This window comes from Meriones unguiculatus, chromosome X (genome assembly GCF_030254825.1).
Source record: "Meriones unguiculatus strain TT.TT164.6M chromosome X, Bangor_MerUng_6.1, whole genome shotgun sequence".
NCBI classification, from domain to species: Eukaryota; Metazoa; Chordata; class Mammalia; order Rodentia; family Muridae; genus Meriones; species Meriones unguiculatus.
The window spans coordinates 102,014,028-102,030,401 of NC_083369.1; the positions used below are offsets into that span (position 1 = coordinate 102,014,028).

The 16,374-nt window shown below is 35.1% G+C and overlaps 1 protein-coding gene across 7 annotated transcripts in view; it reads right to left on the reverse strand.

The window, feature by feature from the left end:
* Positions 1-16,374, reverse strand: part of Atp11c (ATPase phospholipid transporting 11C) — a 223,876-nt gene that overhangs the window by 9,547 nt on the left and 197,955 nt on the right. For 5 of the 7 annotated variants that reach the window (XM_060375287.1, XM_060375285.1, XM_060375286.1 and 2 more), the window contains 5 exons: positions 13,892-14,019; positions 8,802-8,940; positions 7,139-7,204; positions 6,454-6,557; positions 4,919-5,072 (listed from right to left, as the gene is read on the reverse strand). In XM_060375287.1, the coding sequence (XP_060231270.1) occupies positions 4,919-5,072; positions 6,454-6,557; positions 7,139-7,204; positions 8,802-8,940; positions 13,892-14,019 (591 nt within the window). Of the gene's footprint in view, positions 1-4,734; positions 4,801-4,918; positions 5,073-6,453; positions 6,558-7,138; positions 7,205-8,801; positions 8,941-13,891; positions 14,020-16,374 lie in introns of all 7 variants that reach the window. The other 2 variants (XM_060375290.1, XM_060375291.1) reach the window with 1 other exon arrangement.

The window sequence follows — 16,374 nt, forward strand, 5'->3', positions numbered from 1 at the left end:
TTCCCATTACTAGGGAACCCACTTGAACACTGAGGAGTCTATGGGCTTCCTTTGAACAGGGGATCTAGGTCCTTTCCATGTACTGGTCCTTGGTTAGAGTATTGGTCTCTGTAGGATTCCCTGGGCCCAGGTATTTCAGCTCTGTTGTTCTCCTTTTGGAGTTCCTGTCCCTTCCATGTCTTTCTATCTCCTTCTTCCATAAGGTTTCTGGCACTCTGCCCAAAGTTTGGCTATGAGTCCCAGTATCTCGTTTGACACCCTGATGAGTGGAGTCTTTCAGAGCTCCTCTGTGGAAGAATCCTGTCCTGTTCCCTGTCTTCTTCTACTTCAGATGTCTATCCTGTTTGCCCTTCTGAATGAAGATTAAGCATCTTCCCTAGAGTCTTCCTTGTTGTTTAGCTTCTTTAGGGATAAATCTATTACACCAATAGCATAAGCTCTAAGCTCAACAATCAATAAATGGGATGTCATGACACCGAAAAGCTTCCGTAAAGCAATGGACACTGTCATCAGAACAAAACGATAGACTACAGACTGGGAAAAGATCTTCACCAACCATACATCTGACAAGAGGACTAATATCCAGAATATATGAAGAACTCAAGGAGTTAAACACCAACAAACCAAATAATCCAATTAAACATGGGATACAGAGCTAAACAAAGAACTCTCAACAGAGGAATATCGAATGGCAGAGAAATAAAGAAATGTTCAACGTCCTTAGTCATCAAGAAAATGCAAATCAAAATGACCCTGAGATTTTACCTTAGACCCATCAGAATGGCTAAGATCAAAAACTCAAGGGATGATGCATGCTGGAGAGGATGTTGAGAAAGGGGAACCCTCCTCCATTGCTGGTGGGAATGTAACATGGTACAACCACTTTGGAAATCAATCTGGCACTTTCTCAGACAATTAGGAATAGTGCTACCTCAAGATCCAGCTATACCAGTCCTAGGCAAATACGCAAAAGATGCCCCACCATTCAATAAGGACATTTACTCAATCATGTTTGTAGCAGCTCTGTTTGTAATAGCCAGAATCTGGGAACAACCTAGATGTCCCTCAGTGGAGGAATGGATACAGAAACTGTGGCACATTTACACAATGGAATACTACTCAGCCATTAAAAACAAGGAAATCATGAAATTTGCAGGCAAATAGCTAGATCTAGAAAAGATCATCTTGAGTGAGGGAACTCAGAAGCAGAAAGACACATATGAAATATATTCACTTATAAGTGCATATTAGCCATAAAATATAGTTTTAATATTTGTAAAGATGGAGTTTTAGCACAAAAATTTTCTCCTTACTGAAAATTAAGCTGAGAGATAAATGAACTATAACCCTTGAATTAAGTGACTTGTACAAGTTTATTTTCAAAATTTCAAATTTGAAATTTAACATTTATAGCTTACTTATCTTTTTCATTAATATGCTTTTCTTTTTAATTTTTATGAAACAAACATTACAAAAGGCTATTTTTATATCTAACCCATTAAAATCATATTTATTCTTTGGTAATTTGATACATGAATGTAATATATTTAGGTCACATCCATCTTCCAATTCCTTCCACTCTTTTTATTTATTTATTTTATAATTTTGAAAATTTTATGTGTAACAGTATTTGCCTGCATGTTGGTAAACCATGAGCATGCATGGCAGCTGTTCAAGTCAGAATGAGTTATCAGAACCCCTAAAACTGTAGTTACAGATGGTTGTGAGCTACCATGTGGACTTGTATCCTCTTTGCAAGACATGTGCTCTTAACTGTTGAGCCATCTTTCCATCCCTGTTTGCACTATCTCTTATGCAAACATAAGAGATCTCAGCAATATTGGAGGCTGCCACATAGTCTTTCTACTAGAGATTTTTAGGAGAAAGTTACTCTAATCTTCTTATGCTCTGAAAAGCCATACAATTGATTATATTATCATGTTTTATATCTGCTTACTGAAGTTATCAGAATGAACATCCTTTATAGTATAACTAGAAGGAAAGGTCCAATGATCTGGAGCCATGCTGATTTATCCCTAAACTATCACCACCTACTATAGTAGTTAATGCATCATGGATCCTCAGACAATATAAATTGAATTGAAAGGGACCCAAAATATAGATGCTTTTATAATTATTAAACATAAATGGGTTAGCTTCAAACACCACAGAGGCATGTTTACTACCTACTGTTAAGTCTCTTTTACAAAACAGCTGTTGAGACCTACTTGTAAATAGCACTGACAGGCTACCTGCTACAGATAGTTCTAGAGTACAGAGAATGTCTAGTGTGCTTACTGAAGTTAGGGGTATCTTCTACTTTAGAGAGACTATGAGAATAACTCAGTGTAAAGTAATCTTCTGTTTTGCTTTAAAGTAAGTCTATTCTCTTGTTAACAAGGAATACTGAGCAAAATAGGAACTCACTAATGATGTCAGACTACTGGTCATTAAACATAAAGACTAATACGTTTTAGTGATAATAAGAAACCCATTCTCTTTTATTTAAAATTTGGCTTCTGTTTGTTTCTCAACGGCCCCTTAGGGCATAATGGACCCCGATGTGACCTATGGTTGCCATGTTTGTGTTGGCCTGTATGCATCCATATACATTAAGCCCCCCACACACACACAAATAGTGCCGTTTAGTGTGAATAACTGTTCTGGTTCATTTGTAACTCTCAAAATCCTATGGAATCTGAAAAACAGTTTAGCTTTTTAGACACTGTGTATATATATATGTATGTATATATATATATATAAAGAGAGAGAGAGATGTTCATTAGCAGGTGGCTCAACAAATGTTGACTGGTTCAAAAAGGGTAGGAATAAATGAATGAATGATTGAGTGAATGGAAATGATTATGGAAAATTTCCTACTCGCTTAGCATATTAGCATGCCAAACTATAATATAGACATTAGAATTCCTCCTGTCATGGATATAAGCCATGAAAAAAATTCATGCTGACCCACTGGCAACACTCTATGCCTTCAATTAAAATTTGGAATTTTCTGTCTACATGGAACAAAAAATGCTTCGAGTCTATGAATCTATAGCTTCCTAGGAGCATCTCTCCATCTAATGGCTTATATAAACATCAGTGGACATTTCAGCTGGTGTCTCATTTTTAGAGAGAGCCTAAGTAAGACTAGGGTGATACATATGAAGAATTTCACTTCTGAGATTTCTTACCTTCTTAGTATGGAGCTTGAGTGTGAGCCATTTTGCAACATGAGCTCCATTATAACAGAGAAAAATTTAGAAGCTTCCCAAACATACTTTTCTGATAAAGAAAACAGTAATGCAAGAGATCTTCCTTGTAAATTCTGTCTTGAAAAAGGAAGATTTCTTTCCTTCCCTTCCTCCCTCTGAAAGTCTCTGATGACCTCGAACTAGGATCCTTTTGTTGGTTATTACAGGCATGGGCCACTATATCCACCTTAGGTAATGCTGAAGATGGGATCCAGGGCTTTGTGCACAACAGAAAAGTACTATACCAACTGAGTTATATTCCCAGTCCCTGAATTATTTTACTTCTTTGTTTTCTTTCCTTTTGTCTTACTTGAACATTTTTATTTGGCTACATGAAAATTGTTACTTGAGCCAGTCTGGAAGAAAACTGCTCCATTAATACTACTTCCCATCTTAAAACTAAAACCAAGGCTTGATGGAATTAGTCAAGGGCCACTGGAAGGATTAAAGAGAAAACTAATTCAGTGTTAGTTATACTAAAATTGTGTTCAATTCTATCCCATACACCATATAGAATCAGGGAGGTTGGAGCAATTCTGGTCATCTAGCTATATACTAAATTTTCCTCAGCATTGAGGATTAAACTTAGGGTCTCATGAATGTTTTTAAAGTTCTACTACAAAGGCTGTTTTTCTAGTCCCTTTTAAAACTTTGTTAAAGACTTTTCTACTTTAGTAATTTCACATCTTTATTTCTACATAATATCAACTAACTGGGTTCTGTAATTCAATATGCAGGAAGACCCCCATGATATACCAGTTTGTGGCTCAATTGGCTGATAACTTTGATTAAATAAATCAGGTAGTCATGATTAGATTATTTCCCTAAAATATTGACTTACAGGTGTTACAACATTTAGTGGATAACAGTATGGCAAAAGTAGGGCTTTATTTTAACAAAGTGAGCAAGTGTTAGCAGGAATATGATATAGTTAATCTGCTGGTAAATTTTGCCAATGCTTTCATTTTTCAGGTAATTCTAACCTTTTAACTTTAAAAGCTTTTAAAGAAATGCTCAAAATATATCAGATAAAGTGACAGATGGAAGTGACTTCTTTTCACAGAAATATAACTTAATAGTTTAAAAAATACTTAAAAACTATCATGGATTTTTATAAGTGTGTTCTGAAGAATAAGGATGTTAAAACACATCCAAGAAATTCTCTTTGGTTAAAATATACTGTTAGGAAACAGGGCTAGAAGCAACACAGAGATTAAGCAGCACTATAATTAAAGGAAGGAGACAGGTTTGGAAGAGGTAAATTATTTTGATTATCAACTGAAAAAAATATCTGCTAATAGTCCACAGGGAATTTTCTAAGGTCAAAGCTGAAATGTTGGTGTGGAAATTCCTGGCGTGAAAATTCTGAGATAAATACAATAGTCTTTTTTTTTCCTTTAAAAATTCCATATGGAGCATATGACATACTCCATATGGATTGCTAAAGATAACATAGAACACTATTAAGGAATCTACTTACCACCTGCATTGGATAACGAAGTTTTTACTATACTTTTTATGCAGAAGAGGAAATTAAGTGATGAACCTGCAAGGAGGGGTTTAACATGCTTTAACTAATGCCATTTTCTAAATAAGGTTTTCAGTTCATGGTAGATAGTGAAGCCTCTTCCAAATATTAGGTAGAACACAAATTTATTTCTTACCCTGCCACTTCTTCTTCGTACGTTCTTTAATACTATTAGAAGAATCTCAGGGAAAAGGCTGATAAATATTAGTAGAATTATAGCCAGCCATGTGGATACAGAAGACAGCATTTGAGCAAACACAAAATACATTCTCTGTTGTTTCATAAAAGGCCTGGAATGGAAAGAAAACACAGAACGGAAAAACAAATCAGTTCCTGTAAATGAACAGAAGTTTACTTAAAACTGTCTTTTCCATTTAAAAGGAATCTCCCTCACTTACATTCTTAAAAATAATTTTGTCTAGAATATCCCAAAAGACATAAAAAATTTTATTTACCAAATGGTGATAAAGAAAATAGATGTTTTAAATCAAGGAACAAAAAAATTCATCCAACTTATAAACAATCATGCAATCATGCAGCCAAACAGTAAACATTCATGTGCATTAGAAAATGCTAGAGCTTAAAAATATTTAAGAGAAATGAGGTTAATTTCCATGCTAATAAGCATTTTGTTTCTTCACCTGTCTTATTAAAATTAGATATCCTCTACATCCAGAAATTTCAACTTTTTAATAAATGAATTATTGCCCTTAAAAACTTCTGTATAAATATAAAAAACAACTGTATACTCATACATAAATGAGAGGAATCTACTCTTCTTGTCTTTAAACACACACTAAATAACAGTTTGTTTCCAGGAGATAGATATATGGCAGGCTACTGTTAGTAAGACAGTAATCCAAGAGACTCCTACATCTGACAATGGACTTCCCTTCAAATCGTCCACAACTGGACTTCCTTATCTTCTAAACTATATAACACAATATCTAAAGTATTGTTCCAAATGGAAGGGAAAACAGTAGCTGTGTAAAGATAGTATGCATATCAGACCTTCATAAATGATTTGGAACTCAGGAACTCTGGGTTGATAACTTCTTAGTTATCATCTATTTATTAGATCATTGATCATGCATCACATTTTATGAACTAGTTTCTAATCTCCACAGGCACTACACTTCTATAAACCCACATTCACACACATACATATACCACATAATAATTTTTAAAGAAAAATCTTTTAAGAAGAGGTATCTCAATATGTCTCTGTGTAAAATATATCTAGAGCAACTAGTTGTAATAGAGCTAAAGTTGTATACAATTTCTAGTCATATTTTGTTTGTTGCTTTAGAATTTTAAACTCATGTCTAGCTTAACTTGAACAATAATGTATGTTTTGGCCAACGTTATCAGGTAGAAACTTCACAGGGTGACCATTTCTATTGGTCAGGCTATTAATTGTTTTATTTCACAGACAGAGGTTATGCAAAGCTGGGTCTTTTGAATGAACGGATTAAAATACTCGTATTTGAAATTGTACCAAAAAGTAACAAATTATATGGTATAAGTAACCTTGTAGTAGTCCATTAACACTATAGATTAGCATCTTATATATCGTCTTATATATCACATAATCAAAACTTTAAAAGTATATCTTAATATAAAGTATACATACAATTATTTAATATTGCTCATGTATGTACAGCTGCTTACCAAATAAATCCTCCCCAGAGAAATGAGAAAAAAATATAAAAGGCTAGAGAACCCCAGATCACAAAATGATTTATCCATGTCCAGAATCGGGTATCCAAGGCGAGCTGAAAAGATACAACACAAGCATTTTTTCCCCATAGGCACAATATATACCAGGTAATGCATTATGATATCTGATAATTTATACAGATACAATACCTATGGGAGGATTTAGCTTTAGCCATGGCTTTAGAAGGGAGTGTAACTAAAAGAGCAGAAGCTAGGCTTTTTAAAGTACTAAAGTAAGAATGTTGACTGTTGCCCTGAGGTCTCTAAATTCTATAGTATAAGGGTGGAAGTATAGTTAAATCAAACAATTTGCAGGTGAGGGCTACAGATGTTTCGGTATTGAGTGACAGGTGACAAATGAAGCCATGGTAATGATAACCAGTAGGGCAAAGTTCTAGCAATTAAGAAGAAATAGATTTCCAATGTAAGTATGGGTTCTAAATTTCTTAATACTAAAAACAAAACATAGAATATGTACTAGACAAAAAAAATCAATAAATAGTATACAAATGTTAAAACCCTTAACATCACATACTTTCTAGTTAGCATTCAAACAAGAGCTTAGATAACAAATAGTAACACATAGATTAAGAAACAAAGGTTATACAAAATATAGTTGAATAAATAAAGATCTAACCTTCAGAGTCACAGTGAATACTAAGACTGTAAAAACAATGGTTCCAAACGTCCAGTTTCCATATATCTGAAAAACATTTAACAACTATATATGTCATGAATACACAAGCCTGATGAAGAAATAAAAGTAAAGTTTAATCCTGCAAGTAACTGACAAAGATCTTTTTATGAATTATTTAGAAAAACAGCTTGTCACTAAGGTTAAGATATAATGCTAGACTTTCATGGATAGATCCACCACACCTGTGGTTGGTTGGGTTTATTACCATACAGCATCAAATGGGGAACTCATTGGTTTGATAAAGGAAGAAGGGAAAAAATACTATTCTGCTAGAAGTACTGTTCATCAAAATAAGTTATCTAGATGATTTATGTCTCTAATGAGTTTGTTAGTTTTTCCTAGAATATAAGGAAAGTTCTCACATAAGCATAAATGAACTCACATTTTAAAAGTGAGTCTAATTTTCTAACTATAAATACCATGTCTGTTAGCATGTGCACAACAAAGAAGCAGTACCACTTATACATCCAAACGATGGCAATGAATGGCACATATGCTTACCAAATGCTGTCAAGATCTGTATGCATAACATTGAAACAGAAAATGAGATGTAAAACGTTTCCACGAAATAAAAACAAAATAAGGTTAATAGAAGAAAAAGAGAAATCAACCAAATCATACATGGATTTAGCTGTTGATAACAATTTTTACACTTATGCAATTTTAGCAAACACTTAAAAAGGATGGTGACATATACAATAAAATCTTAATTTGGACTTCATGAACTCAAAATGCATAATGAATCAGGAAAGGCTGGACCACTGATTCTTATATACCATCTGGAATGTTGGCCAAGCCAATGAATGTCAACATAAAGCAAACTTAAAACAAATTCTTTTTAAGCAGTAGCCAGCTATACATAATTTTTGTGCCAAAAATAAAAAAAAATAAAAAAAAAACAGAAGTCATAGGACTACTCATAGGTGAAGGATCTGAGAAGTCACAAAATTGAATCTCTACTTACTAGAAGACAAAAGTTGACTTGGAAAGCTAATTGGCTTTCCCAAGGATACCCAAGATTCAGCAGGACCTTCTGTGGCAAGTGCTTGGTATATGTATTCGAAAATCAATTAATATTTTCCTAATAGTTACATTATGATTAATAATTGGAAAGGATTCATACTAAACTAACTTCTTAGTCCAAATAAAAGAAGCCTGACTATAATATCTAATTTTAAAGTATCATTCAAATTGATTGAGCTTACACTTTCGTAGATGTTAGTTATGTAGGTTTCAGACATGTTATATGTAATAAATTATTTTTGAAACTTGGATTTTTGCTTCATATTTATGATTAGTAGGAATGACCGTAAAAGAAGAGTACCAAACATGGCAAAGGAGAACACAGTAAAAGCAATATCTATGGCTAGAGGTTCAGTTTTCAGTGTGTGGCTACAGGAAGATGGCTTCCTCCCCTCTCCCACTTCAAACTTCTCTCCTAGAGTATGAGTAGCAAAACTGTCCCAGTGCAACTACTCACTGATAATGTCATTTTCTCAGAAGGCAGTAGCAGAACCAACAGAGATTAAGAAAATAAATAGCACAAGAATATGTGGATGATAAATGTAGTTCCTATGAAAAAAATACAACATGTTCTTTTTACCTTTCCATTGTCTTCTAAGGATGATGTTGTCTGAAAAAGGAAGTAAGTCCCAAAGAAGAATACTGTCCCTTCAAAGGCAGCCAGAAATGTCCAATATAAGAAGGGCCCCAACTGTAACATAGCATTACCAGTAATTTTCCTAGGAAGAAACGGAGGAGAAATATTAATAAATCTCTGTTGACTGTTGGTTTAAAGACACAAGGAAGAAACATGAAAGGTGGTCATTAATATTACCTTATTATAATGAAGGGGCTGCCCTAATGATCAGAAAGGTTTTTTTTTTAAAATAAAAGGATGGACTAATCAAAGTTAGATCTTCATGTAATCACTACCTGACTGAGACACTGAAGTAAACAACATTTTTTTTTTAAATTCTGGCCACAGACAAAATAATTATTTATTTTGTCAATAATAATTATATATGAATTAACAGTTATTTTTAAATGGTACGAAACGAATTAAGATTGATCATCTATCCATCTACCAACCTACCTACCTATAACTTTGTAAAGGTATATATAAATTAAGTCAGCACACACACACAGAAAAGGAGAGAGAGTATAAAATCTAGGTTTCATTACTCTTATTTGCAAATAATAAATCTCAGAAGGTGCAACATAATGGGTCCCAAACTCCACACTTAATTGCCTAGGCAATCTTTCAAAGCTAGTGATATATAAAAAGACAAAATATCACATGTTCTCACTCATTTGTGAAAGCTAAAAGGGTTCACTACTTAGAACCAGAGTAGCATAGAGGTTGCTACAAACAAAGAAGGTAAAGAGGAGGTGGATGATGGGTTCTAAAATAAAGTTAGAGAATGGGAGGTAGTTCTATTGTAGTATAGTAGAGTGAAGTAACCACAGCTTATAATAGTTAGACACTTCAAGATAGGCAGAAGAGTTTGAAGGTCATCAGCGCAGAGAAATGATGGTATCTGAGAATATGCACATTTTAACTGCTCTAATTTTATCATTATATATTGTATATATGTGTTGAACTATATTATAATGTGTAAACAACAAATATTAAAAGTTAATAAATACTGTTGCCTGATTTACATCCACATTCTGATTTTATTGGTATGATGTACAACCTAAATACTAGGGTATTTTAAAGTTCCTTAAGGGATTCTAATGCATAGATATTCACTTGGGGGCTAGAGAGATGACTCAGAGGCTAAGAGCCCTGGCTGTTCTTCCAGAGGTCCTGAGTTCAAGTTCCAGCAACCACATGGTGGCTCATGACCAACTATAACAAGATCAGGTACCCTCCTCTGGACTGCAGGCATATAAACAGACAGAATATTGCATACATAACAAATAAATAAATCTTAAACAGAAAATCCACTGTACTGCATTAACTTCAAACATATGTTCTCTTAGCTAGGTATAGTGGCACACACCTTTAATCCCAGCAGAAACAGGTTGATCTCTGAGGCCAGACTGGTACACATAGTGAGTTTCAGGTCAGCCAGAGCTACATAATGAGACTATGACTCAAAACAAAACAAACAAACAAACACAATAAAAACACATATGTTCTTAACAATGCTACCAAGTTTTCTAACTGTATCTGTAAATATAGTTTGTTCAATTTCTTATTGGAAATGTAACCTTTTTTAGGTAGGTCTTAGTTTTCCATCAGGTCAAATCACATGTTAGGATCTGTACAATGCCCTGATATATGGCAGATGGACAGATTAAAATTAAAAAGCAGTACACTCTTGTCAGTCAACATTAAATTTCAAAAGCAGTACACTCTTGTCAGTCAACATCAGAAAGTGAAATGAAACAAGGCTACTACTTCAAATGAAGCAGATCTTCAAAAAGAAGATGGGGTTGCTCAGCAATTAAAAACAAGGAAACTATGAAATTTGCAGGCAAATGGTGGGATCTAGAAAAGATCATCCTGAGTGAGGTATCAAAGAAGCAGAAAGACACTCACGGTATATACTCACTTATAAGTGGATACTGACATATAGTATAGGATAAACCTATACAAATCTGTACACCTAAAGAAATCAAGCAAGGAGGACCCTGGGTAGGTCGATCAATCCTCACTCAAAAAGACAAACAGGATGGACATTGGAAGAAGGAGAATACAGGAAAACAGGACAGGAGCTTACCACAAAGGGCCTCTGAAAGACTCTACCCTGCGGGGTATCAAGGCAAATGCTGAGACTCATAACTAAACTTTGGGCAGAGTGCAGAGAATCTTATGAAAGAAGGGGGAGTTAGTAAGACCTGGAGAGGACAGGAGCTCCACAAGGAGAGCCAACACTACCAAAATATCTGGGCACAGGTGTCTTTTCTGAGACGGATATTCCAGCCAAAGATCATTCATGGATATAACCTAGAACCCCTGCCAAGATGAAGCTCATGGCAGCTCAGTATCCAAGTGGGTACCCTAGTAATAGGAACAGGGACTGTCTCTGACATGAACTCTGCGGCTGGCTCTTTGACTACCTCCCTCTGAGAGGAGAACAGCCTTGCCAGGCCACAGAGGAAGACAATGTATCCAGTCCTGATGACACCTGATAAGCTAGAGTCAGATGGAAGGGGAGGAGGACCTCCCCTATCAGTGGACATGGAGAGGGGCTTGGGAGGATAAGAAGGAGGGAGAGTGGGATTGGGAGGGAATGAGGGAGGAGGCTACAGCTGGGATAAAAAACGAATAAACTGTAATTAATATAAAAAATAAATATAAATATAAATATAAAAAGGAGATGGGGTTGTGTGTGTATATATACATATATCTTTTTTTTTGCTTCTATTTCAAATTTCTTTTGCTTCTAATTACTCAAATAGCACACCTATTGATAATACTACAGAAATGCCACTGGGCTATTATTTTCAGTTATAATGTAAATGCAATGGTTCTTTGCGTACTTGGAACAGAGAATGAAAACATGACAAATTATACAACTTTTTATCTCATACGACTTTTATGTGCAAATCTGAAATTTTGGGGATGCTGTTTTTAAACAGAAAAGTGAGAGAAAAAAGATGTATATGGAGAATTTTTCCTGTGCTGCAAATCTGTCTAAACAATTGTCTAGCTATATTTTAGGTAATTGGACTGGAGAATTCGATACTACGATGGAGCAGCTGAGAGTGGCCATTGTCACAGTAAATTCTACCAGAGTGGACGCAGGACTAGCCACAGGATTATCATCATGGATTGCTGCAGCCATGAATCATCTGAAGGAATGGGCGGGCATGGGAGCGTTAGCAGGCCTTCTGGTGTTGGTCTCCTTGGTTTGCCTGTGGTATATATGCAAGATTAGAGTCTCACAACAACGTAATGCAGCCATGACCATTCAGGCCTTTACAGCCATTGAAGCAGGACAGTCTCCCCAAGCATGGTTGGCTACCATAAAAAGCCAAAATGTTACGCTCAGGATGCGAGGCTAAGCACTGCACTCAGGGTCAGCCACTTTCGACCCAGAGAAGAGCATGTCTGATTGCATGCGGGTTGATGCCCCAGGTCCCGCCTCTGAGAAAAAGGTATCGGACGGGTCTGATGCTCTTTGGGTGGATGACACCTAAATGAACATCAGTACAAAGTCCCAATTTATTTTTAATATCAGAGATCAGACCTCTACTCTTGCCTGATGCGTCTAAAACAAAAAGGGGGAACTGTAGAGAGCTGCGGAATGCTGTGCCTTAAAGATGGAGCTGGTTTCCGCCTTCCACCTTCCCGATGGTGAGTGCTCTCTGTCACGAACAATTCCACATTTGGCTAAGGCTGAGGATCTGGCTTGCTTCCATGTATGTGGACCTATCTGCATTGCCCACGTGGCACGCTGGGGTTGGCTACCCAGAGGCTATTTAAGCTGTGGGCTGGCTTTCCCCAGGGTCAGATGATTGTTCAAGGTTCCTGAATAAACTGCATTGAAATAAATAAATAAATAAATAAATAAATAAATAAATACAACTAGAAGCCTAGAGAAGAGGAGTAATGCTCTCATCAGGTCACCATAGCTACTATAATAAAATCAATGCTTTTGATTAAAAAAAAAAAAAAGATGTATATGTTTCCCAGAAACAGGAAAAGTACATCTTTGAAGATACTTGGAGTGAGTGCCTAGCAACTGCTAGCCAATGTGGCTTTTCTAGTCACTGATTTAGACTGGAACAAATAGGACAAAAGAAGATAGTGATTCCCATCCTTACAAAAATCTATGTGAAAGAATTGCCAGACATAGTATGGTATATTGAATTACTAGTCAGACTTTTTGGCTACATTTACATGAGGAATCTGTTAGAAAGTCTGATTAGGTCACTTAACATGAAGGAAAGCATAAATGAAAAACAAGAAGACTGGGTCTAGAGAAAGTCTGACTAGTAATAGTTTGAGTACCTCAATATAACATGTACTAGATGTTAGTAGAATGTTGTTTAAAGGTCAAGAAGTCAGCTACACATACCTGCTCTCTTCACAAAAGAATTAGTTCAGTTTTCAAATATATATTAAAAATATAAAAATAACCAAATATTTCAAATTAATATTTTTCAAAATGTCTGAGTTACTAAGTCCTAAAGGTGAAATACATAATGTCACTGCTAAAAATCAATATAGACCCATGTTTATAAAGGAGTTATCAGGGTAATAATATTCTGTTATCCAGGAACAAGCTAATATCAAGTTTGATCAAAGTTGGTATCCATTGCCAATGTTAGGAAGGTAAGTTGCACTTTAGGCTGAGCCACAGTTATGTCGCAGCCTTTATTCTGCACCTCTGTGCAAGACTGTGCAATAATTTGTGACCTACACATGTATCAAAAAATATACATTTAAGTAAAGGACTGATATCTAGGGGAATATGTACCATTCTCCTGTTGAGTGATATGTTTAAGCTGAAAATTCACAACAGAACCACTTAATGAACCAAGTGATCAATTCTGTGTCCTTCGTACCTGTACATGGAAAAAAAAATTACATCCCACCAATGGTGACTTATACCAAACATACCAGGACCAACACAAGAGGATTTCAGAAATTCTAGGCTACCTGAGCTACACAGTGAGTTCAAACAAACCTAGATTGCAGAGTGAGAAATTGTCTGAATGCTATTTCCAACTTACATATACAATCGAGGGTCTGAGGTCAGAGTATCAATGTTGATGTGCTGTTCCAGTAGACTATAAGCCAGAATGGGCAGGGATGTGAAACAGATATTGTACATTGTAAGATAAGCAGCATCATAGAGTGGCTGAAAAGATAGACAAACAGGAAAACAATGAACTGCAGTCATTAATTTTTGAGTTAATTATGCATTTTCAAAAACCCCTAGCTAAAATAGTTTTTGAGACACGGTTTCTCTGTGTAGCCTTGGCTGTCCTCAAACTCACAGCAATCCCCCTGCCTCTGCTTCCCTGAGAGCTGGCATTACAGCAGTGTGCTACTGCTCCTGGCTTAAAAGAGTTTTTTAAAAATGTTTTTGGGGCAGCAAAGACAATTTTGTAAAGAAAGTCATTCTACCTGGTAAAGCTTAAAATATTGAAAAATTATGTCATAATGAATATACTTCACCCATTAATTTAATATTAATAATATTTCTTATTAACTTTACTTAAGATTTCTCAGTTGCTAAAAATGTAGATATTCAGTAGCTATTTTAGAAAAGTCCTTACAGAAAATAAATCATAGGAAGTAGCCAACCTATGCTGCAGATTTTTTTCTGGTTAATACTTTATACATTTTTTAACATTTTATAATCCCAAATAATGTAATAAAGCTCAAATCCTATATTATAAGATCATTTTTAGTACCCTATTCCTGAGAGTTCCTCTTGTATGTGTTCTTACTCCCTAAGGACTAATAAACCTAATTTGATCAACTATAAGTAGTGGTGTTTGTTTTGAGTGTTGACAGTAGTGAGCTCCCAAACACAGGATGAAATCCTGAAAGTGTTTAGTAAATACTTAACATGTGAACACAGAGGTCACACCATATTTGTAAAGGATCAATCAGGAATAACAAAACTTAAAAAAATGTTTCTAGTGAGGCAGAGGCAGGTAGATCTCCGTGAGTTTGAGGCCAGCCTGGTCTACAAAGTTGAGTGTAGGACAGCTAAGACTTCACAGAGAAAGCCTATCTCGAAAAAAAAAAAAAAAAAAAAAAAACTAAATGTTTCTAAAGATTTTAAAGTTACGTGTATGTGTAAGTCTGTGGGTAGGTAAGTTTATGTGAATGCACATGTCCAAGGAGGCAGAAGAGGGTGCAAGATCCCCACAGAGCTAGATTACAGATGGTTGTGAGCTCTCCAACATAGTGTGCTAGTAACCAAATTCAAGTTCTTTGGAAATGCAGCATGTGTCTTAAAACATCATGCTATCTCTCTAGCCTACAAAATCTACTGAAAAAAAATTAAGTATTTTATGAATTTCATTGAGGTTCAAGTATTTATTGAGTTCAGTATTAGAAACACACTGCTACGTATTATCATATAACCATTTTGTATTGTCTGAATTAAATGTATCCTATATTCAAACAGACACATGTAAATGTTCTCTGATTAATAAGATCAATTTAAATGTGACACTAATCAGCACAACTTTGTACTTTTAACTAGTGAAGTAAACATAAATTATAATGAAAAGTGATGTGAAAAATGTCAGAAACAACTGAAGAGAAATTTTAGCTCATTCACGAGTTGGCTTCAAAGCATTAATAGAGGGCATAGTAAGTGTCAAGCACTGAGGACAGACTTGATTCATCCTTTATTCACCAAGGAGTTCAAATTCAAGACAGGAAGTAGAGCTGGGGGTTTAAAGGAAGCTAGTCAATCAAGAGGAAAGGATTACAACATTATTTGGTTTCAACAGTTAAAAAGAAAGAGATGAGTACATTCAACAATTCTCAATGAAATGAAAAGAAAATGGAGACAACCTTCACGTACTTTATATGAACAAATATTTAAGATCAGCAAAAAAAAATTTAACTGAATTTAAAAGCATTAAAATGTGCTATACTTCAATTTTTCAAATGAGAATACCAGTTCATGACATAAAATACTAAATTTGCTTTGGAAACTACTGATTTTCACTAATGAGTAAATTAAAACAGCAACTCCTTAGATTGATTGGTGTATAATTTAGTCTTGAATTTGCTTTAAACAAAAGAATCATCAATCTACTTTTACTTCAAGTTGGAACTTTAAGGTTACATGAGAATTAATTCCAATTCTTAGATGCATAATTAGAGACAGAATGTCCCATAAACAAAGTTTAGTTGATGATACTGTCATCTTGTTAAACCTGTTACAAATGTATCCTTTCAATGGAAAAACAGAAAAGTAATATAGCTTTACTAAAGAAAAAGAGGTTTTGTTTTAAATTGTCTGATTCCATTACTGCATTTTAATAGCCACTCTGAATTCCAGAGAGTAGCTTATGAGGCTATGAATTAAAAAAGACTGCACATGTGTGCTCCAAACATACAATAAAGCCTGCTGCTGCCAGCACTAACACAAGTCCAAAGTAAAAAGTAAAGATTTGCACTTCACGCCACCTCTTCAGAAACCATCCCTTTACCTGTAACATTTTTAAGATGTGTGCTTAGTTTC